At 39.8% G+C, this 23074-nt stretch overlaps 1 protein-coding gene across 22 annotated transcripts in view; it reads right to left on the reverse strand.

Annotated features, from left to right (window-relative positions):
• Nucleotides 1-23074, reverse strand: part of LOC149306278 (C-Jun-amino-terminal kinase-interacting protein 3-like) — a 78083-nt gene that overhangs the window by 51685 nt on the left and 3324 nt on the right. For 13 of the 22 annotated variants that reach the window (XM_089477059.1, XM_089477054.1, XM_089477049.1 and 10 more), the window contains exons 2-7: nucleotides 16015-16135; nucleotides 13664-13734; nucleotides 13242-13336; nucleotides 9828-9851; nucleotides 7683-7824; nucleotides 1931-2174 (exon numbers count right to left, since the gene is read on the reverse strand). In XM_089477059.1, coding sequence (XP_089333185.1) covers nucleotides 1931-2174; nucleotides 7683-7824; nucleotides 9828-9851; nucleotides 13242-13336; nucleotides 13664-13734; nucleotides 16015-16135 — 697 coding nt within the window. The remainder of the gene's footprint in view (nucleotides 1-1930; nucleotides 2175-7682; nucleotides 7825-9827; nucleotides 9852-13241; nucleotides 13337-13663; nucleotides 13735-16014; nucleotides 16136-23074) is intronic. The other 9 variants (XM_089477064.1, XM_089477063.1, XM_089477057.1 and 6 more) reach the window with 3 other exon arrangements.

A 23074-nucleotide genomic window follows, 5' to 3' on the forward strand; every position in this document is an offset into this window, starting at 1 on the left:
ACCATGAACCTATGGAGCAGAATTGGAGCGGGGGGGATCAGTGGCTTAGGGGTTTGACAGATCAGAACCTCACACCGTGGCCTCAATCCGGCTTTTTGAGGGCGCAAAAAGGAGCAGCAAAAAGCAGCTCCTTTTTGCGCCCTCAAAAGGGTGCCATAGCTGCAGCAGTGCAGCTATATGGTGCTCCTTTGGTGCTGCATCGTTTGGATGCTGCGCCGGAGGAGCGCCATGATGCCGCACACTGTGTGGAGCAGCGTGCAGCATCATAGCACTTTGGGACGAAGTCAGTGTGTGCATCATCTGGACATGACACCCCGACTCCGTCCATAGGCCAGCCTTGCAGGCCAATCTGTATAGGGCCTTAGTTCATATATAGCATAAGCAATTGCTCTGTGTTGCAAAAGAAGGTATATTGGATTCTAAAATAAGTAAAACATCTGCTGGGATGACAAGGCTTGGTGACCTAGTATAGTACAGTATGGAGGAGCTACCATATAACATACTGTGCTTACTTTCAATAGCTCAATATCCAGAGTGTACCCTGGCAAAATCCTCAGATCACATTATTGGTCCTAACACAAAGGGAAATGCTGTTGCTGTACTTTAAAAAGAACAGTAATGCAAGGCATGTCTTCTGACTTGCATCTACCAATGAAGAACTTAATTTTACTAGAGGAAAAGAGACCATTCAGGAAGCGTGAACATTTGGGTGTGTCAGTGGCTCAAAAAGTACCAGGTGGAGAGTTTTCTTTTCTTCTTTCCATATTTTCATTTTGTTATTCTGAGGTCCTTTGTGTTTTATGCTCTGATTTTGGAGGAAAAGCAGTTTTTTAAAAAAAATTGATGATGATGATGATGATGATGATTTATGTTTTTCATTGAAGAGCTTTCCACAAATACTGGTTTTATTGGAAAGCTCAAACTCTTTCCAATTTTTAATTATGGAGTCATTGATTAAAAAAAAAATGCTCCCTGGATGAATTTTTCCTGTTTGAATTTTCCTGGATCAATCGTCTTCTATCTTTGTTGAAATCTTCAAGAAGCCATTTCTTGGAATGGATACGCCATCTTTCCCCCTAAATCTTTAGGCCAAACTAATAAGCAGGTGGGAACACCTTTAGGTGCAGGGCCGGTAGAGGATTAGACACAAATGTGTTGTTGTTTTGAAGCACTTACTCTAACTAATTTCCCATGTTATAATTGTTGTATATAAAAGACAATTCCATCTGACACATTAAGTTATTCTAATCATCGCACAGTATTTTCTCTACATTTAATTTATTTCTGATTTTTGGTCTATTATTTCTTTACCTCATACACTTTATTCCTTGCTGGTCAACTGTGATTTAAATAAATCTTTAAATTAAATACATTTGTGAATAATCTCAGGTCACCTCTGGTTACACTCTTCTACCTACTGGGGCAAATACAGAGCTCCATTTACAAGGAAAGTAAAGTTTTTGGACTTCAGAAGGTCATTTACACATTCATTTATTAAGAAGGCAATTGTGCAATGCCTTCATGAAAGGAAAGCTATTAATTAAATTATAGATTATAATGGATGTGTTACATAATTTATTACTGTATTTTTTACTATCAGACAAGAGATGCAGAAATCCCTCACTTGTGAAATGTTTCTGTCTCACGTGTCAAAATAACTTGGCTGGCTCTGGGAACTATGTTCTTTAAGATGCAAGGATGAGGAACACTATTTGTTGCTCCACTGTAGGCAATAAAATGTGTTAGGTCACTTCTGTATTGGATTTTGGCATACTAAACATATGTACATATTAAACAAATATCCAAATTAAGATATCCAGGCATCTCTTACACGTTTTATGTGAGAGACCAAGAATGGCCATTATCTCCCTCCCCACAAACTAATTATTTTGAAGCTGGTTTAGTTAAATAGGCTATGTGTGAGACATACCTATGCTCACATTTCTTGTCTCCTGGGCAACCTGGACTTCCATATTCCGACTGTTCCGTTTTTCCCGGGATCGCTTGTTGTTCTTTGATGTGATGTAGTCATTCATGGGCTGAAGGCTCTCATTTAGGGGAGTGACAGCAGCAGAAGGAACAGACGAAGTAGGTGTATTGGATTTTGTTCCAGCGGTGCTTGGTGTAGCAGCTGCAGAAGACTGTCCGGATTCAGACATTTCATCAGGTGGGCACTAGTGCACAATATTGTTTGGAGAGGTGTAGGACAGGAAAAAAAGAAGAGAAGGGGGAAAGGTATCCAAATGTATTAGTCACTTTTTTCATTTTCTGGCCTGATGGCTGCCTTGTAGCACTGTGATAAGGCTATGTACCATTAGTACAGACTGGAATGACAACTAGAAAACAAACAACAGAGGGACAATTTTGCTTCAACAGTGAAGGGAACCTTTTTGCTGTTCAGGGCTACATTCCCTAGAGGGAAACCTCTTGGAGTTGGAAGGTGGTGTAGGGCAAAGGCCAGAGTTAAAAGTAGCAAAGAATGGCAATGCCATTTCTCCCTCCTTTTTTTGGACTACAACTGACATAAACTCCCAGCCAACATGGCCCTTCTGTCTGGAAAGATTTTTGAGAGTTGTACTCCAAAAATAATGTTTCTAATTCTGGCTTTAGAACTGCAGGTTACCACCCCTGATTTAGCATCCCAGTTTTGAGGGGCTATTCAGAAACAGAGCATGTGGTCTTCCAAATATTATTGGAGCATAAGTCCCATCAGCCCTAACCACTGGCTATGCAGCTGAAGCTTGGGCCAATGCAAATTGCAATCCAACAACCTCTTGTAAGGGCACTGGTTCTGTACTCCTATTCTACATTCATCTGGCAAGCTGTGTGGGCAAATTCAGCTCCCAGAGAAGTACTGGCTGCCCACCTACAGATGCCATCTTCAATGTGATACAGAATATAATAAGGTGAGTTTTGTGGCCATGCATCTCATTGGCAGTTTACGTTCGACAGTGGAAGGGACCTCAATAATCCCCATCCCCACCCATTCCCTCCTCCAACCAGCTTTCCACTAAAACTAGTTATTATCAAGGTGGAAAGGAACCACTGGCCTTCCATATGTTTTGAATTTCATCTCCCAGCAGTCCACAGGACCAATAATAAAAGACTGAAGTTCACAGCATTCGGCGTTTCAAAGGCTCCCCCCATCTTTCACTTCCTTTACTCTACCCTTCCTTTAAACACTAAGAAAATTTGTTTCCCTTGTGAGACAGAATTTCTTTTCAGAAACATTTATTCTGAAAGGATAAACATATATAGATATAGATATAGTAGATATAAAGGTATCTTGTAGAACCTTTGAGGTTAAGTAAGGGGGAAAAAAAGAAATTTCTAGCAAAAGCATCTGATAAAATGGATTGGTATCCACAAAAGTTCTGCTGGATATTTTTCAGACTAAAAGGTTTTACAGGATTCTTTCTGTGCTGAAACACATTAACATGGCTATGTCTTTGAACAGACAGGTATAGATTAAAAATCTCTGAGGAAATATGATACAAAAATATCACTTAGGAGATTTCAGTCCAAGCAGATTTTCCATTTCTCTAAGCTACCCGTCTCTGAAATGAAAGAAGAGACATTCCTCAAAACGCCAGATATAGGACCGCTACAAGGGATGACAACTGGGCAGGTAATGAAGAACAATCCCTATGATTATATAAGATTTACTAAAAATACAGACAAGGCTTTTATTGCCCAGCTGTCCTGTCTCAAACAAAGAATTTAACAGGGGAAAGGGTGTCCCAAAAAGAAGTCTATTATGTATGTAGTGCTCCCATATTTTCCCCACTGGTTCTACCATTTTTTTCTTACCAGGAAAAAAAATTGCAGAGGAAGGAAAGACAGAACCAATGTAAAACCTGCTAGTGCTATGAGCAGGCTGCCTGGAGGCACTCAGAGTCAGAAGGGGTTGGGAGCAGGAGCCAGTCTTTATCCACTGGGCCACACTGGCTCCCGCTTCCCTTATGTGGCACAGTTCACACCACATTATTCTCTTTGTATAAATACAAAGCGAACTGGATATTGGACTCACTGCTTAGGGGAGAACAAGCCAGAAGTCAAGAGTCTTGTGACAAATCAACAAAAGGGAACTGGGTAAAAGCTCCAGTCAGCTTGTACAAAAGTGTGGAAAGGAAGCACAATAGGGAGGGGGGATCTTAAAACAAAAACACAGGCCTTGGCAGATGGAGGTGTGGAGAAGACAGCAAAACAGATGCAGTTTTTCCAACTGGTTGCCATTTTTATGTGTTGGGTTACCAACTCCCATCATCTCCAGCAAGTACAGCCATGCTGGTTGAGGATTATATAGTCCAACACATCTGGAGGGTACCAGGTTCAGGAGGCTACCCTACAGCAACACAACAATTTGAATTGACCCTATTACTACTCCTATTCCCACTACTATGTACTAGCATAATTTATACCAATTGCCATGACATCCCATTGGGTTTCCATATTCGTATGATTTTTCTTAATGAGACTAGAGGTGGATTTCCACCTATCCAACCATTACAGTACTCATGCTGATGATGCTTGAGCTGCATGATCAGCTTCAAACTGGCGTTGTTGCTGAAGGGGACCATTGTGGAACCTGTTCTAGCTGAACATCTACTGCAAACAGAGGCTACCCCTGGGAGAAAATGCAGCCTTTTTTTCTTTTCTTTTTCTCCCCCCCCCTTTTTTTTTTTTTAGGTACCTCTGGCAACTATACCCAATCTCAGCCATTCTCAGTTTCTGTGCGGCCAATTTAAAGTAGTTTTTTTAGTACTCCCAGAATCCCTCAAACAGCAGTGGGAATTACCCAAGTTGTAGTTCAAACAAAAACTTTTGAAGACTGTTGTCAAGTACATAATTCTCTTACTGCAATGCCAGCTAGAATTTTACAGGTCATACACACAAAAAAGCAGCAGAACAATGATGAGGACTATGAAAAGATGGCTACTTAACTCTTTGCAACCATTCATTTCTTAAAGGCAACATGCCCAGTTTTGGAGAGTAACAGAATTTGAAGTTACTGTTTCGGTCAAAATAAGTTTGCCATATGTAGTACTGTAATGCTGGATCTGGTTACTCTGTTGATAAAGAAGGTACAGGAGCTTGAGACCCTAGTATCTACACTTCAACTTTTCAGGGAGAATGGAACTATATTTGTTGTTGTTGTTGTTGTTGTTGAAAGAATGGAGCAAATTCTCCAGCAAGACTCGGGGAAGCTAGTAGGGTGTGGGATGTTTGCCAAACACAGGAAGCATGTGACACACCGAAGCACAACTATCAAGAACCATGTTGCATATTTTGAGCCACACAATCAATTTAAGCTCTCCCATTAATTAGGAATTTTGAGGCAAATGAACAGGGACCACAGCCTCACACCTCTGAAGTCATGGAGGCAACCTTACAAGGTTCTATAGATGGAAGAGCTACTGTCAGCTCCTAGGGGGGAAAAGAAGAGATAGTGATTGAACTAGGTAATTCCTTGGAGAGAGGAAGAGAAGTAATGATATGTGAGCCTGATGAGATGCCTCGAGAGGTGTGCTGAGGAAAAGAACTATGATATACTTATAAGGTTCATCAAGCCCACCACCAAATACTTCTTCCTCCTAATCTTCATTGGAAGAAATTATATTATAAGATGTAGCCTTCAAAATATTATAAGGGATTATGAGGCTCTGGGGAGGAAGCTAAAGGACTGTGAGTCGCCCAAGATCACCCAGTAGGTTTCCATGGCTGAGCAGGGAATCAAACCATGTTCCAAAGTTGTAGTCCAGTGCTCAAACCACTACACCACACTGGCTCTCCAAGCTAATGATAGCTTGGAATAGGGATGGGAAACCTTAGGTTTTCCAGATGCTTTAGCCTATCACTCCCGTTAGCCCTACAATTTCCATTTGCACGAGCAATAACAGGACTGTATTAGAAGTAGTCTAAAAGTCTGGAAGGTCAAAGATTCCCTATATCTGAATTTATAAGAAGTTACTGACAGGACAACTTTAGCAACAGAACAGACCATTCCAGAAATGGGTAGGGTTTCTTTCATCATTGGTTTTTAAGGAGAAACTGGTTGGCCATCTATTAGAGATGAGGTCCAGAAGAATTTCAACAGAAGGAGCAAAGACAGATTATGTTTATGTCTCTTCCAAAATCTGTTATTCTGTACTACTACAACAACTTGTGATTTTATGCCTCAGTGTTATCAGCTCCCTTCTCTTTGACTATGCTCACTAGTATTAAGTGCAGAAAACCTGGTGAAAAAACCTCCTGCGCCAGGAGAAAAGAAAAGAAATCTCGCTCATGCAGTATTAAGCTAAGCAAAGCACCAGTGTAGAACAGGATTGAAAATGTAAGCCTCCCTCTTCTCAGATGTTGCTGCACTGTAACTCTTTGGCTCTAGCCACATAAGTCGAGGGCTCTAGCCAAAGCTTGGAAATAATGCATTGCAAATTAATTATTTGAAGCTAGTTCCTTCCCAATTAATTAATTCCTTTTCCTGGTTTGTTTTGTTTCCTCCAACTTCACTCCTTTTGTGATCTAACTAACATTTTAGTTACTTCTGTAGTTGGTCTCTCTAAATGGGGGAAGAGAAATATCAAGTGACAGCTTGCACTGTGTCTCCTTGCTGCTCCCTCATTCTCTGTTGTGGGGAAAGAGGCAGTAACACAGTAAACAGGAGGAGAGTGTTTTGTACTATGGGCTCTTTAGCATTTGTGTGGCTGTTTGAAATAACTAAAATGAACTAAAATTAGCTACTGTATATACTCATGTATAAGACTAGAAATTTAGGACAAAAAAATTGACCCCAAATAACTAACTCAACTTATTCACGGGTCACTGTAAGTACTGTATCTTAACTCTTATTTAAAAGAAGGAACCATATGTGAAGCACCAACCCCCTTTACATTCTCATCCATACAATCTTAAGAGTAAGCACAAAGAGTTATGTTTGCTGGAATTTTTTAAGTTCTTTGCCATTGTTTTGCTTTGCTTCATCCTTTAGATCTTTTGCTATATTCCCCTAAATTTTACCCTCGACTTATCCACGGGTCATAGCAAAATCCATAATTTTCACCCCAGAATATGCCCTCGACTTATACATGAGGTCAACTTATAGTTGAGTATATACAGTATTTAATTATTAACTATTTAACAGTTCATTTAAAAAAAGAAAAAGATGTTAGTTTTTAAAACTGGAGATATAACAATAACAAATTATACTGAAGGGGCTAACAGAGACTAAGACCCTTATTGAATGAAAAAAGAAAGCCAAAATGGAACGAGAAAGCAGCAGCTTCCTCCATGCTTCTCTGCATGTTGTCAAAGCACTTCTATTCTCTATCTGAGGGAGATGGTTGTAAAAGAATGCCTTTTGTCATGCTAGAAAAATCTGTTTTACTTTTATGACCATCTCCCTTGAGAAGGTGACTGGAAATGCTATGACAGGATGCGGAGAGGGAAGAAAAAAGCTACTACTCTCCTGATCTGTTTCGGCTTTCTTTCCTTATGGAATAAGGCTCCTTGTGGAATAAGTAACATTCCAAGTTCTGGCCCTAAGCTGCACAGCTATAGACCATGAACATGTGCAAAGCTACAGATGCCCACCCATTGCCTAAGGAAATAAGTCTTGGCTGCAAAGGGTTATAGATACACATGCAGGCAGAAAGCCCTCATTTCCATGATGGTATTAAAGGAACCTTGTAGCTGGAGTTGGACTGCAGCTGGCCGAGGTCACTGAGGTGCCAGTGGTCCACTGCAGGGGCGATCTTGCCCCCACCCTGCCCACGTACCATGTCATCTGTGAGGGGGATGTTCAGAGAATTAGGACGCCTCTTCACGCTAGAGCAAGAAAGCAAAAGAGAGAAGGAGGGAAAGAGCAAAGGTAGGAAATAGTCAGAGAAAACAGCAAATCCTCAAAATAGGGAATGCATCAAAACAAACCATCATAGCGAATGCAATGCAACCTATTCAGGGGAAACTTCACATTCCCATTTCAATATAAACTTAAGGATTACTGGTCTGAACTTATACTGGCCTGGTGTAAAACAAACCATCTGGTTTGTTCAAACTAGAAGAGCTTTGTATTTCTCTGCAGGATGCATGTTACACAAATGACGCACCAAAGAAGCTTGATCAGGTCTCTGAAGCACAGAACACAGTATTAGGACCAGCTTTTGGTCTGAGAAGGGGACATCTAGTTCAAAGACAACATTCAAGTTATTCATTCTTATGGGGGTAGAAGTATGATTGAAAGCAAAAGCACCTGTTGAAACCTCTCAGTCATAGAGAATGCAGAATACATTTTTCAGTGTTTGAAGCAACAACATCCTATTTGACACCTGCTATCCAATGAAAAGTATATGAGGGGCTGCCATATATCAAGTCAGGCCATGATCCATTCTGAGTGGCAGACAGCTCTCTTCCTTGGAGGAAGCGTGGAATGAAAATTAAATAAATGGAAGGAGTAAGGATAGGGAGCATCTTTTACTTCTTTCAACAACCAGTTTTGCTGCCAGAATGCCTGGTCTTATTATACTACATCTGAGTCTTGCATAAAGCTCTGCAGTTGGCAGCATAACTCTAATCAGTCTCTTCTTGGCTAATGCCAGAACCAGAGCTGCAGCAAAGGCAAAATCCCTGCATGGATCTCTGCTTGTGCAGCACACACAAAAAGATTTTCCCCAGGGATCCAACCAAGAGGCAGCAACTACAAGTCCCCACTAGTGCCCTTGCAATGCCACAATGGAAAGCAAGATTCTTCAAAAACAGAGGGTGCCCAACCTGGTGTCTGACACTCAGATTCCACTGAACATAAAGCCAGAGTGGCAGTCGTGGTGGTGACATGAACAAATTAAGTTTCATGGTGGGTAGGAAACAGCTCTCTCTCCAGTTGTTAGCAGTTCTAACAGAAGCCTTCACCATCTGAGCGCACATACACCTGTGCCAGTGCAACCAAATCTTGGTTTTAAAATGGCATAAAGGAGAAAGAGTGATTATTTTTCTCTTTCTCTCGCATGAATTTAGGGTCCCTCAATGGAAATGGCTTTCTTGGTAACTGTTTCAAGGCTCCTTTCCAAGGGAAGCTAGTCTGGCACCTTAACGTTTCATTCAGATAGGCTTCTGGCAAGTGACTGGCTGAAGAGAAAGGGACTTTTAACAGGTGGATGTAATTAATGTATTTTTATTTTAATTGTTTATAATTTTTGTTTCGTTGTGTTTAAACATTACAATTTTGGTTTTTTTCATCTGGAACTTTTTAATTACTCTTGTAAGCCACTCTCAGTCCCAGTTTTAGTGAAACTTGACATATGAATGATATAAATTAAATAAATAAAAATAAATGAAATGAAATGAACATTGGATTCATGATAAAGAAAACACTTCTTTGCTCAAGGGATAAATAGGTCCACAAACCAGGAGTAAGCAGCATGTGCCCCCTGTGATTTTGTAGGGCCCAAACTCCGATGATCCTTCACCACTGCCTTGACTCACTAGGGCTGATTGGGAAGCAGAGACAGCCAGAGGCTTGCATGGCAGGGCTGCAGTGGATCCATTGGCTTGAAATGAGCTGTCCGTGGCCTGTTTGGGGGCTAAATTTGAAGCCCAAAATAAAACTGAGAGCAGGTTCACTGTGGCCTTCACAATTAAGTTAACTGCCCCTGTTTGGAAAGCTAAGTGTTGCCCATCCTTTTTTAGAAATGAGGAAAACAGATTGTCTCATTTCCATTCACCAGTTTGATCCATGTCAATACAGAAAAGGAAAATGTTTCTGAAAGGAAAACACCAACAACAGCACCCCCAACTGCTACCCATCCCACTATACACAGCTGCCCCCAAATTACCTTTTCCTCCATGACTGGCGATGACTGAAGTGACAAACAGAGAACACCCAACACAAGAGAGTCCACGGCACAAGAAGCAAGACAAAAGAACAACCATTAGAGTGCAATGATCATGCAAGCACACTTACACATGTAGTCATGTAGCTCACAACCAAATTGCTCACTTGAGCAGAGATGGAGACGTTTGACATGCAGCTTCATAAACATGCAGCAAGCCCAAAAAACAATGGTGCATACCTCCTGGCCAAAGATGGCGCCTGCTTCTTTAAAGGTACATTGATAGAGGCCACTTTGAAGGGATCAGAAGTTCTCAGTGAGCATATTTGACTATACACAGAAGTGTGTATTTCATCCAGCATTGCCTCCCTCCATCCCAACAGCCACTGCTCTGGCCTCAATGAGAGATAAGAGGTAAGCACTGCTTCATTATGCCTAGGCCCAGAAGTAGATGAGATGTCTTCCCTCCATCTCAGATGCCACTGCCCTAGCCTCAGAAGATGAGAAGAAGATGCAGGCACAACTCTATCATGCCTAAGCCCAAAAAAAGATGAAAGGTCCTCCTATCCCAACTGCCACTGACCTGGCCTTGGAGGGAGATAAGAAGAGACAGGCACACCTCCATCATGCCTAAGCTCTGAAGAAGATGAAATATTCTCCTTCCATCCCAACTGGTACTGCCCTGGACGTGGACAGAGAGAAAAACCAGTAGTATCTGGTGGACTTAACCACTCCTCCACTGCCATTCTTTTTTTCCTTGAGTGTCTCGTCTTATTTAGATTGTAATCCTGATGGCAGGGAAATTGCAAGTTAATAATTTGTAAGCTACTCTGAGAGTGTTTGTGGTAGAGGACCAGGGTATAAATACTAAATAAAATTGAAAAATAAAATTCTGTCTTATCTGCAGAAATGGGTAAACAGTGCTGTCCTCAGCAGAGGATTCTCCCACTGTAAATTCCATTTAAGACACTGCTTCTAGCTCTTCCAGTTTAGCACCAAAGTAGGGCAGAACTAAAATGTGTTGTACAGTTGCACTGTGCAAGTACAAGAAGGCAGACCAACCTAGACATGACAGTTGCAGAACTGTGGTTTAGACTAGAGTTTAGAAAAGTGGCCAGTAGTGTGAAAGACTACTGCTTTAAGCCCAGAGTCTCACAATTAGGGAGAGGAGTAAATACTAGGAAATGGGGAGATTGAAAAGGCTATTTAATGCTTAGGGCTTTATTGTCTTGTATGTTTTGTTATCCTTCTCTGTCTCCAAGAGAGCAAATTAACCAAATATACACCTATCTGTGCAATCCTTCCAGGTGCATGATGTCCCCTCCCAACATGACTACTGCCTCACTGTTGGAGGGCAGGGGAGCAGGCAGAGCTGAGCAGGGCACTCTTTCATGCCCTTTAACCAGCCCCCCCCCCCAGTGAGGCAAGAACCATGTTGGGAGGGGACAGCTACAGCTGAAAGTGAGAAGTTGTGAGGAAAGAGAGGACAGGTTCCTTCATTCAGCTTGACAATGTTTTGTAGTAATTCTGTATATGTTCAGGATTACAGTTACAGAGCCCTGTTCCACTTCCAACCTGGCAACCCTACGTGGAAACAAAAAAGCATTTTAAAAACGTCCTCCTTCCCTTGAGCACTTGAGAGAACAGGCTTATTCTCTTTTCTCATAGGAAATGTTTCTCTAGATCATCCTTTCTCTTGGGTCCTCCTATTTTGTTGGATTAGAACTTCCCATTAAGTCTGACCATTGAGCATGCTGGATGGGGATGATGGGAGCTGTAGTTCAATCACTTCTGAAGATCCAGGGTTAGAAAAAGCTGACCCAAATGTTGACTCTCCTAGCTGTCATGAGATGCAACCATATGGAGGGATCGCTTTGAGCAAGGATTATCCACAGTGGCAAGTGGCCTGAATAGCCCTGGCTCCCATCCCTCATATCTCTGTGGATGGACAGCCAGCATGGATTGAAGACTCTGACACATGTGGACAACAGAAGCATGTCACAAGCCTCAGAATAATTGCCACTGACCTGAACTATACCTTACACACAAAAACTCCAAGAATCTCTTGGTGGACTCATGCAGAGAAGAATGATAGACGGAATGAGAGGGAAGGTGGATAAGAACAAAGGTCCTGGGGAAAGGGAATGTTTAGTTCTTTCTCACACACACCATTTCCAAAACCTAAGGTTGCACTGCTACAACCAGTTTTCCTCCACAGCTGGAAAAATTCAAGTACAGTAGTTGTTTTGTGCCTGTACTATTCTTACTCAGCATGGATCTTGTGTCTCTGTTGCTTTTCTAGACTTCAGTGCCAAGCCATCTCCAGTGACCATGCTAGCAGAGAAAGGGTTTTGAGCTCCTACTCTTCATCTTGCATCACTGCACAAATCTAATTCAGCTGATTTTAGTGATGGCTCTCTTATGTATTGTTTGGATAATTTTCAATTTCCCCTACATGTGAGGAGGCGCAGACCTTCCTCAGCCATGTTAAAATTTGCAATTTCATTACAATATTCTACCATTAAGATGGATCCATAAATATAAGAGTTGCAGCCTCTCTTGTGTTAACAAGAGTGTGTCCAAAGAGTCAGAAGATGTGGTAGAGAGGTAGCTAGGCTGGGGTTTGGAAGATCAAGGTTCAAGTCCCCAGATCAGTCATTCATGCTTATTAAATTTGCAGATGACATCAAATTAGGAGTAGCTAACTCCCAGAGGAGTTGAGCAAAATTCAAAATGACTTTAATAGATTAGAAAGCTGGGCCAAAGCTAACAAAATGAATTTCAACACAGAGAAATGTAAGATACTGCACTTAGGGCAGAAAAATGAAATGCATAGATATAGGATGGGGGACACCTTGTTTAACAAGACTACATGTGAAAGGGATCTGGGATGCCTAGGTTGTCAGAAGGTGATAGACCTCAAAGAGAATCCAGATTAGCTAACAAATGGCAAAGGACCCTCAATCTAAAGAGGCAGAGGTGGAGAACCAGGCCTGTTTCAGTAACCCACTCCCTGCTTACAAAAAGTAACTCGTCTCCCTGTTCAAGCACAAACAGAAGGACAAATGTAGACAGGAACTAATGTGATGTCACAGATATCCACAGAAGCACAAAAATGCACACCACCTCCCTTCATCACATGAAAAAGTGCAACAATGCACACAAATAATTTAGGTGAACAGCTAGGCATCATGTGTGATGGGCACATAGCACTAAGTATACAACATGGTTCCCATTTCTTTGAACGGCTGAGAAGAAGACATACAACAACAAACCATATGGAGGAAGGGGCGGGTGCATGGCAGACCAAGAGTGCTGTTTTGGAATTACAGATGCACAAGGTACAATGTTGTTTTGCTCAGATATGTTCAGGAGTCACCTAAGCTCTTCCAGGGAAAAATCAAGGTGCAGACCTACCTTCTCCCTGGTAGGCCACTGTCATTCTGACTATTTCCGGCAGCAACCTGCTGCAGTTTGGATCGCTCAATGTGTTCCACATAGGTCTGGATCATCTGCAAAAGAAGAAAGGAGGAATACAATGGTCAGATCAGCTCCTTCTTGTACCTTAGGATTTAAAACATTCCATCATTTTGTGTTCTGGTCAGCCATTTTCTCAATATAAGCCATTTCCACAGAGAACACAATAGCTGACAATGATGTGATTTCCATCAAGAACCTGTAGTCCTCCAGATGCTGTTGAACTCCAATATCCACCAGCCCCAGCCAGCACATCTGGCAGTCAGTGATAACATGATTTGTAGTCCAACACATTTGGAGGGCATCAGAATGAGGATAGTTGACTTTCACTAATGAAGTACTATCCAGATAAGATGAAATACCTCTGTGTGCCGCTGGTGAAGAGCATTGTACTCTTTCTTCATTTCAGATTCGCGTTCCTCCAACCGAGAAACTATTCATTGAGGAAGAAGGAAGAAAAGAAAGAGAGAGAAAAAGAATTTGATCTACAAATCCCAGAAGGAAAACAGTAACAGCAGCAGCAACAAGTGATCTTCCAAAAGAAATAAGAGCACGCCATATTAATCAATCCAGTTAGTGACTAACCCCTTGAATAACACTAACAAACACTAACAAAAGAGTGGAACAGTTTCACTTTGTTTTTAGCTGAGAGGTAGGCCACCTAATTTATATGCATAAAATTCCAAGTTTAATGCCTAGCACTTCCAAGTAGTAGTAGTAAAAAACACTGTTTGGAAGAGAGGAAAATGCCAGGCCATTTGTCACAGGATGGATTGACAATGGTTCTCCATGACTTCAAACAGAAGCTTTTCTCAATCCTGTCTGGAGACTCTATAGCTGGAACCTGGAATCTTCTGCAAAAATGATCTTCTGAATGAAAAATGTAACTTCCACTACTGAGATCAGAACTTGGTATATGTGATACATCATCTGTAACTATATAACTTCGTATATGTGATGTATCATCTGTAGCTATATAACAAGATATATGTGATGCTGTAACTAGCTTCTTTTGGGAATGACTAAGGTGCAACAAAGGCACTTTACAAATTAATTTAATAAGTAGGAGCAAAGTTATGTTACTGAATTGTAGAATCAGAGATTCACATAGCAGGAAAAGACAAGAAAAGTTGCCTACACCAATCTCCTGCCATTGCAGGAATCTGATATGATAACACCCCTGCAAATTGGCCATCTAACCTCTGCTTAAAAGCCTCCAATGAAGGAGAATCTAACACTTTAACTTCACTGTCAAACAGCTCTTATTATTAGGAAGTTCTTCCTAATATTTAGAAGAAGAAAAAACTCCTTTCTTCTAATTTGAATCCATTTGGTTGTGGTCTGGTCTCTGGAGCAGCAAAACACAAACTTGCTCCTTCTGCTATATGACAGCTCTTTGGATATTTAAAGATGGCTAACATGTCACCTCTTATGAAACTGCACTTCAAGATATTGCAGAAGGAAATTGTATTTCTTTCTCGGGGGAGAGGGGGAACAGTCACAGAGAAAAAAGAAAGGAAAAAAGAAAGAGGTATCAAATGAAAAGAACAGCCAGAAACAGAAAGGGCACATTCAAACACTGAAAATTAAAGCTACAAGCTGCCAGGAACACTGAAGATCCCAATCTGTCAGCAGGTTTGTGCAAGTGGAGGTCAATAGTTACTGGACAAGCAAGAAACACATTACTCTGGCTCTATGTCTACTGAAACAGAATATGTTTCAGGTGGCCAAGCATGCCAAGAATTTATAAGGCTGTATCAATTGCTAGATGAATGAGGAATAATTGAATCAAACCCAGAGAAATCTTGAAGATCTATATATATATTCTCCTGGTTGTGAAGATCAATTCATGCTGGCTACACATATTGATGTAAAGGTGCAATAAGTAGCTTTTAAACATTACTTTTAAGGGACATTTCTATAGGGTTTTTTTTTTAAAAAAAAACCATGTCATTCTGATCAATACTAAAGGCTTTTTTCTTCAAAAAGGGAACATGAAGTATTGGAAAAGTATTTGGAAGTGCAAGAAATAATGTAACAAGCTACTTGTTCTCATCCCTGGAATGCAAACACTGTTACATAGTAATACTGAATATTTTCAATATTTATTGATTAGCCCTTAGCCCATCTCAAAATACAACAAAACTAATAAAACTCTGTATCAAACTCTATATAAAAGTTATATAAAAGTATGTGAAAATAAAATGTATAAAAATAAGAATAAAAATATAATAAGAATATAAGTACGATACACTAGGCAATACAGTGCGTACAACAAAACTAGTAAAACACTCTATGTTAAAAAAGAAAAATATATGAATAAGTAAAATACAGAGTAATAGAAAAAGTTACTCTTTAAAAGTAACATTCCAAGATCCGATTGAGATTATGCAGAGCTTGGAAACAATGAATTGCGAATTACATGGTTACCTGTTGTAATCGACCCATTTTTTCTTAGTAAAATGAGCAAAATTAACATTTATTTCAAAGGCATCACAAAATGTGGTAATAAAATCTGTTTACTGGTGTAACAAGTAATACTTTCTAATTATTTTTTAAAGATTTTGCTGCAAGGGCAAAGCTGAAATTGAAATATATGTTCATGAACTACTTACCCGTAAATTACATATGCTTGGTCATTCATTTTCTCTGCAGATGAGATCTACTGAATTTAACACAATGTGTGCATGACTATGAACAGCTTTCCACTTACTTTGGTCTGAATAATTCTTGGCCTTCAGCTCCAGCTGCCGTGTTTGAAATTCAAGGTGTTCAACCTGTATCTGTAATTCTTTTTTCTCCTGTTCCAGTGCATCTTCAAATTCAATGAACTTCTAACAAGGGACAAGAACAAGCAGAGAAGATGAATGTAAAAAGATGAAAGCTACAGCATTTGACTTGACAAGACTGGAACACGGGGTTTTGTTGGAGGCAAGAAGCAAATGGCAGCACCCCCACCATCACTCAAATGCAAGGCTAGTCTAGTTATTGTGGCTTCTGAGGTACACAATCCCAATATACTTTTTGCAATCTTCCCAATTAGCTGCCTAAGGCAACTGCCTCATTGTGGGTAAGGATGAGGCTGACCCCAGTGACAGGATTCAAGACCAAATGTCTTCTTTTTGATATGTAAATGCTGTCACCAGTAGATCAAGTTTTATACAGAAATACTTTCATATGCTTCTTTTTGAGATATATATATATATATATATATATAGAGAGAGAGAGAGAGAGAGAGAGAGCGTATCAAAAAAGAAGCATTTTAAAATATAGTAAAACAAATGAAGGATATTAAAACACAGGCCTTGGATTTCAAGGATTTACATAAACAGGACACGCCAACAGTTTAAAATATAATCCATACATTCAGTGTAAAAAAATATTTGTGTGTACAGCATGTGTATGTGTATTTATAAAGGTAGAATTCAAAGATATAGTCATGTTAGCCTGTGGAATCAGTATGCAGAGAGATCTTGTAGCACCTTTGAGACTAACTGAAAGAAAGAAGTTGGCAGCAGGAGCATCTGAGGAAGTAGACTTAAGTCTATGAAAACTCATGCTGCCAACTTCTTTCTTTCAGTTAGTCTCAAAGGGTCTCTCTACATACTGTATTCATAAATACATATATACATAATCTCAGTATTGGAACTGTAGAGAAGAGACTTCTTATTACCATATATATTATGGGCCCAAACAGACAGGCCAAAATAAAGCTGCTTCACGTCACTTTGGAGGTGTGCTGTTTAAATGACACACGCATCTTAAGAAGCCAGAAGCTGCACCAAAGCTGCGCTTCAGTGCTTAGGACTGGAGCATGGCTTTGGCGCAGCTTCCGGCCTCTTAGGACGCATGCATTATTTAAACAGTATACCTCCAAACTGACCCAAAGCAGCTTTATTTTGGCCTGTCTGTTTGGGCCCATAATAAATTTGAATGACATGTCTCTAAATGTGTCTTGCCCTTGAGTGTGATATACTTTTTTCAGCTGATTTCTCTTTTGCTTCTTTATCTTCCATTAGTACAATTGTATACTTCCTAGTTTTTCATTGTTGCAGAAAAATTTGCTCTTTCACCTGAGCTTGTAATTCAAGAGAAGCACACGAATAAACTGGACCACAGAGACTTTTAAAGCAAGGAGTGTTTCAAGAGGAGAAATATATACTTTTGATTATTATTGCTTGCTCTTATCTTAAAACTAAAATCTCAAATACCAAAAGACAGGCAGTCCATCATTCAGGAGTAAGTGACCTATTGCTCTCTGGATTATTGGACAACTATAACTTTCATTAGCTCCAGTCACCCAACCAATATGACCAATGGTTAAGGATTATGAGAACCGTAATCCAAAAGCATCTGGAAGGCACCAGGTTGCCTACTTTAGTTCCAAAACATAATAAACACAAGTTTTTATAGTTAAAAGAATTTTTGTCTGCATACCTCCCCTGATCATAAAGACTGCATTTATCAATCCTTGCCTTCAATGCCCCACTGGCATTTTTCACAAAGTAACTGGAAATATTTATTCCCTTTTCAAAAAAAATATTCTAAAAGAACATAAAGCTTTACAAATGTGAATTGTTACAAATATAATGGTTCATAACCATGAAAACTTCATAGCAAACAAAACAAGATAAGGTAAACAAATTCACAATGAGGGATTGTTATGTCAGCTTCATTGAAAATTCAGTGATGACATGGCATAAGCGTTTTGTTTTCTTTGCACTGACTACTATCACAGAAACGAGTGGGGTTTATGTAGTTCATTTGCCTTTCCACCCCAAATAGAAGAGAGATTTCCAGAAATTATTTAAATGATGAAGGGGTTTATAAGGCGATGAATCCTTATTTGCAAACATAATCAAAGGGTACCACACTGCTACACATTTATTTTCATTATTATGATCTTTGCTCTTTTTCAAAGTGCAAGTCAGCTTTTCCTGTAGTGCTATTTTCCATGCTCTTTGTAGCCATCCTTGAAAGAACAGGCCATCAGCAAAGCACATTTATTTATTTATTCCATTTATATGAAGCCTTTCTCCTGGAGAAAGGGACCCAAGGTGGGTCACAAAAAGAATTAGCTAATACCAGAACAATCACATTTTAAACACAATTAAAATCACAGTTCAAAAATACATTACATACATTATAACTGATGCTATTTCCATCCTAGCAGATGATAGGAGATAGAACGTTTGTGCACAATGTTCCTAAGGATGCCACTAAATATGGTTATTAATAGCAAAAGTATACGTCTTGATCCTAACCACTCTGAATGAAAGTTGAAAATACCATGCCAAAATTTCTTAACTAGAACATTTGAGCCACATATCCACATCCTCTAAATGTGCAACCTCTCCAGCACAGAAGTGAGATGCTGTACCGTACACCAGGATAGCATAGTTTCCCTCACACTTGGTCATACAATTTTGTGAGGAACTGTGGTCCACAATTTATTCTATGAGCTACCAGATGTATTTAGGTTTAAATTATTTTCACATGGGGTTTTTAAAAATATGCATGGAAGAAAGGTCAGTCCTATTAATCAGTTATAGATTTGTGATGTCACCCCTTTGATATTTGAATCTAAGGATTAATAAAGAGACCAGAGTTTGAATCCTGGCTTGGCCATGTAAACCCATTGGGTCACCTTGGGCAAATCACACACTCTCAGCCTCAGAAGATGGCAATAGCAAACCCCCTCTCAAAAATATTGCTAGGAAAACCAATATGAAGTTGGAAATCACTTGACAGCGCACAAAAACAATTCAATTTTTGTGATAGATTGGGGAAGACCATGGGTTTGAAATATATATGGAGCAGAAGTAAAAATCTGATTTTGCAGAGACCAATGTATTTCTTGAGCTGTGCTTTCCCCCTATATATGGTTTCCCCCTTACAATGAGATCTTTGATTCTAAAGGTACCTGATCTTTCAATTTCTGGATTTTGACATGAGTGAGTTTGCACTTGAAATATGAGTGGATAAAACTACTGGTGAAGCCAGAGCAGATGTTATTTTGACCATCATTTCCAGACTGATTGTGTGACCTTTTTAAAAAGGTTGCACATTTGGCTTAAAGTGATAAAACGCATCACAGAGTAGTTGGTTAGGAATGTTAAAGTCTTTTGGCATTTCACTCTTAACCCAGGGAATACAGTCACTGCCCTGTATAACAGGAATAAACTGCTTTAAATTAAATGCTTCTGTTTTCAAATTTGGGATGACCAAGCAGTTCATCTGCATGTTTGCAGGCCTCAGTTGTGGCTTGTGATGTCAGATACAGGCAACTGGCCAAGTGGGTGAAGCCAGGCATCCCGTTTCTGGGTGCCTGCAAGGAGAATGGTGCAGTGGCAATGGGCCAATTTCCACAGCATGGAGGCAGGTTGGACCAGTTAAATGCCAGAGTGAATGGGACAGATCCATGGGCAAAATACATTAATCTATATAAACATGTCTCAAAATCAAAGACTTGATTTGTCAGGAGTTACCCATTAATAAAGAAAAAAATCAACTCTTTATTCCAAATTCACTTTCCATGTGGCTGCTTGACTAATACATTGTATCTCTAGCAAAAAAAAAAAAGCTTAGATTATTTAACAAATTCTGTGACAAATCTAAAATATAATCAGGAGGACTCATCTTTAAAATATATTCACTTATCAAAGCACAGTTTTTAAAATCAATTTGGATTAAAACTAACATAGGGAACTAATTAAATAGCACAATTATTGATTTGGAATGGTTTCAGACTTGGAATATCCCATCTTTAAATTGATTTCCGCTACAACTAAAGAAAATTCAATAAACCTTCTATCTGGGTGGCAATTTACAACTGTTAGGCTGAGTAGATTAAACTCCACAATCTCCACCCTGTGCTGGAGAGGGTTTTTTTTTTTTTTTTGGGGGGGGGGGCGGAGAACTACTATCCACCTATGTAAATGGGGGGGGGGGGTGAAATTACATGAATATTGGTTGGCTAGCATATATATTATATCTTCTATTATATCTCAAAAAGTGAAACCATGGCATATACTATTATTGTTATCTATTTATTCTGAGGACAACAAAAATGTGTCTAAAAGGAAATTAACTTTACTTTTCATAGTGGCTGTCCAACTTGATATTGCTAGTCAGTAAAAATCTTAAGTATTGTATCCCTTAAAAGCTGGTGGTCTAAAGTCTGGTACACTGCCTTTATGGAAAAATTAACTTCTAGACCATCTCAAGAAAGAGGAGATGGAGAAGATCTGTGGAACACATGGCTTCCTTTTATTCAGTACATAGGCCTGTTACAGACTGCCAAAATAAAGCTGCTTCGGATCTCTTTGGAGGTATGCTGTTTAAATGCTGCATGCATCCTAAGAATCCAGAAGCTGCACCAAAGCTGCACTCCAGTGCTTAGGAATGGAATGTGGCTTTGGCGTGACCTCCGGACTCTTAGGACCCATGCATCATTTAAATAGCATACCTCCAAAGAGACCTGAAGCAGCTTTATTTTGGCTGTCTGTAACAGGCCATAGATTCACACAACAGCTCTGAAAAGCCACCAGCAATGCAAGCAACAGTTTGGAGAGAAATCCGATGAACACCTATTGCCTTTTGCTCTTGTTGGTTTACAACCAATTCGTGCTCATATTGGTGACTAGCTCCAGCAAATGATCAATGTTGCATCATGTACCTTGCCTGTACATTTGCATCATGTACTTTACCTGTGGTTCAAAAAGAAGAACATTTATTGGACTCTTATTTGTAATCTTTTCTTAACATCAAGTCATGTCTAATTTTGGTTACTTGTTTTATTTTGTTTCATTTTGGTAAAATCCTGGATTAAATAATGCTTACATCTGCAGTTTTGATTGTTTATTGTATTTCTGGATGTATTTTTAAAATGTAAATTTAAACAATGTGCCATTTTGGACTTGCTGGTGTCCAAAAGTGATCTGTACAATAGTGATGGTTTAGAGCTATTTCTACATTCTTTTTTACACATGGGCCTGCAGGACCTAAGCAGAGAGGTTAATGTCAGGGTGTGTTGGAGATGTCTCATCCACAGGGATGCCATGAGTCCTGGACTCAAGGGCAGTTTACAACAACAATAGCAACAAAACAACAGAGGCTATTCTCTTGCCTTTGCACTCCATCCAAAGCCCCCCCCCCCACACCATAGAGCTGCCAGGAAGCAACGCCATCAAATACTATCTTGGCAAGGTGAGTGATGTATAAATAAATAATGTAAAAGCAAGCAGACATTGCTGCTATAGCCCTTGCACAATTCACAGACAGACAAAAGCATCCTCTTTAAAGAAATGTCTTCTGTATCACATACAAACACTGATGGTTTGTAGAAATGCAGTTTCAGAGTCAATCACATTGGATACTTTGCACAAGGAGAAAAACTGCCACATCAAGGGGAAAGTTAGGGTTAGAAAGAGGTCTTGGGGTGGGGGAGAATCAGAAACTGGGAAAGACACTCGTCTGGAGTACAAAGTTGTTGTTATTGACTGTTCTTGTTTTATGTCTTCAAGTCACTTCCAACATATGACGACCTTATCATAGGGATTTCTATGAAAGATTTGTTCAGAAATTTGCCACTGCCTTCCCCTGAGGCTGAGAGAGTGTCACTACCCCAAGGTCACCCCACGGGTTTCATGGCTAAGCAAGGAGTTGATCCCTGGCCTCCAGAATCAGAGTGCACCACTCAAACCATTACACCATGCTGGCCAAGACATTAAATGAAAAAAGTGCCTTGCTACATCACACCAAAGGTCCATCTTAGGCAAGCACCCGTTTTCCCACAGTAACCCTTAAGCAGGACATGAGGACTATAGCCCTTCTCCTTTGGGCCATCAACTCTCTCAAGCAACTGGGATTCACCAGAATACTACCTCTCCACAAAAAGTTTATTTTCACAACTCCAGGTATTGATCAGCTGGTTCACTTAATTTACAACATATGCCACCATAGAATCACAGAGTTGGAAGTGACCACAAGGGCCATCCAGTCCAACCCCATTCTGCCATGCAGGAACTCTCAATCAAAGCACCCCTAACAGATGGCCATCTAGCCTCTGTTTAAAGACCTCCCTAAGACACTTCTCATAGGGCATGGTTCCACCATTTTGGTCATCAACAATCTTTTCTAAACTGTAGCAAAGAATGAGAAACCAAGTATAGAGAAGCCTATACACACTCTATACACTCATCACACCTAGAACAAAGAGCTATATGAAGATGAATCCTAAATTCTAAAAAGTGACCTGGAAGTTTCAATAAGATAAATCGGGAAGAATAAATCATCAGGATGAGACAATATTGAATTGCTACAACTCAGACAGACAGGATCAATGCAAGTGCTAACTAAAATATGCCAACAAATATGGAAAAACAAAGCTGTGGCCAACAGATTGGAAACTATCAATATGCATCTCCAGCCACACAAAAAAGGTGATCCAAGACTGCAGCAATTATAGGACCACAGCACTGATTTTCCATGCAAGCAAAATTATGCTCAAAATTCTGCAACCTAGACTCCATACAACCATATATGATTGATTGATTGACTGATTGAAATTTTATTTATATACCGCCGTTCCTATGATCACGGCGGTTTACAAACAGAATAAGATACAATACGATACAGGTTACAAATATAATACAATACAAATCACAGTTTAAAAATCAAAATTAACAGCGAAAGTCCTTCATAAAAAACCATATACTACTATACATCATTAAAATCCATCATTAACCAATCAAGATAATAAAACAATCTAA

This window comes from Sceloporus occidentalis, unplaced genomic scaffold (genome assembly GCF_023333645.1).
Source record: "Sceloporus occidentalis isolate IW3139 unplaced genomic scaffold, rSceOcc1.0.p SCAF_10, whole genome shotgun sequence".
NCBI classification, from domain to species: domain Eukaryota; kingdom Metazoa; phylum Chordata; class Lepidosauria; order Squamata; family Phrynosomatidae; genus Sceloporus; species Sceloporus occidentalis.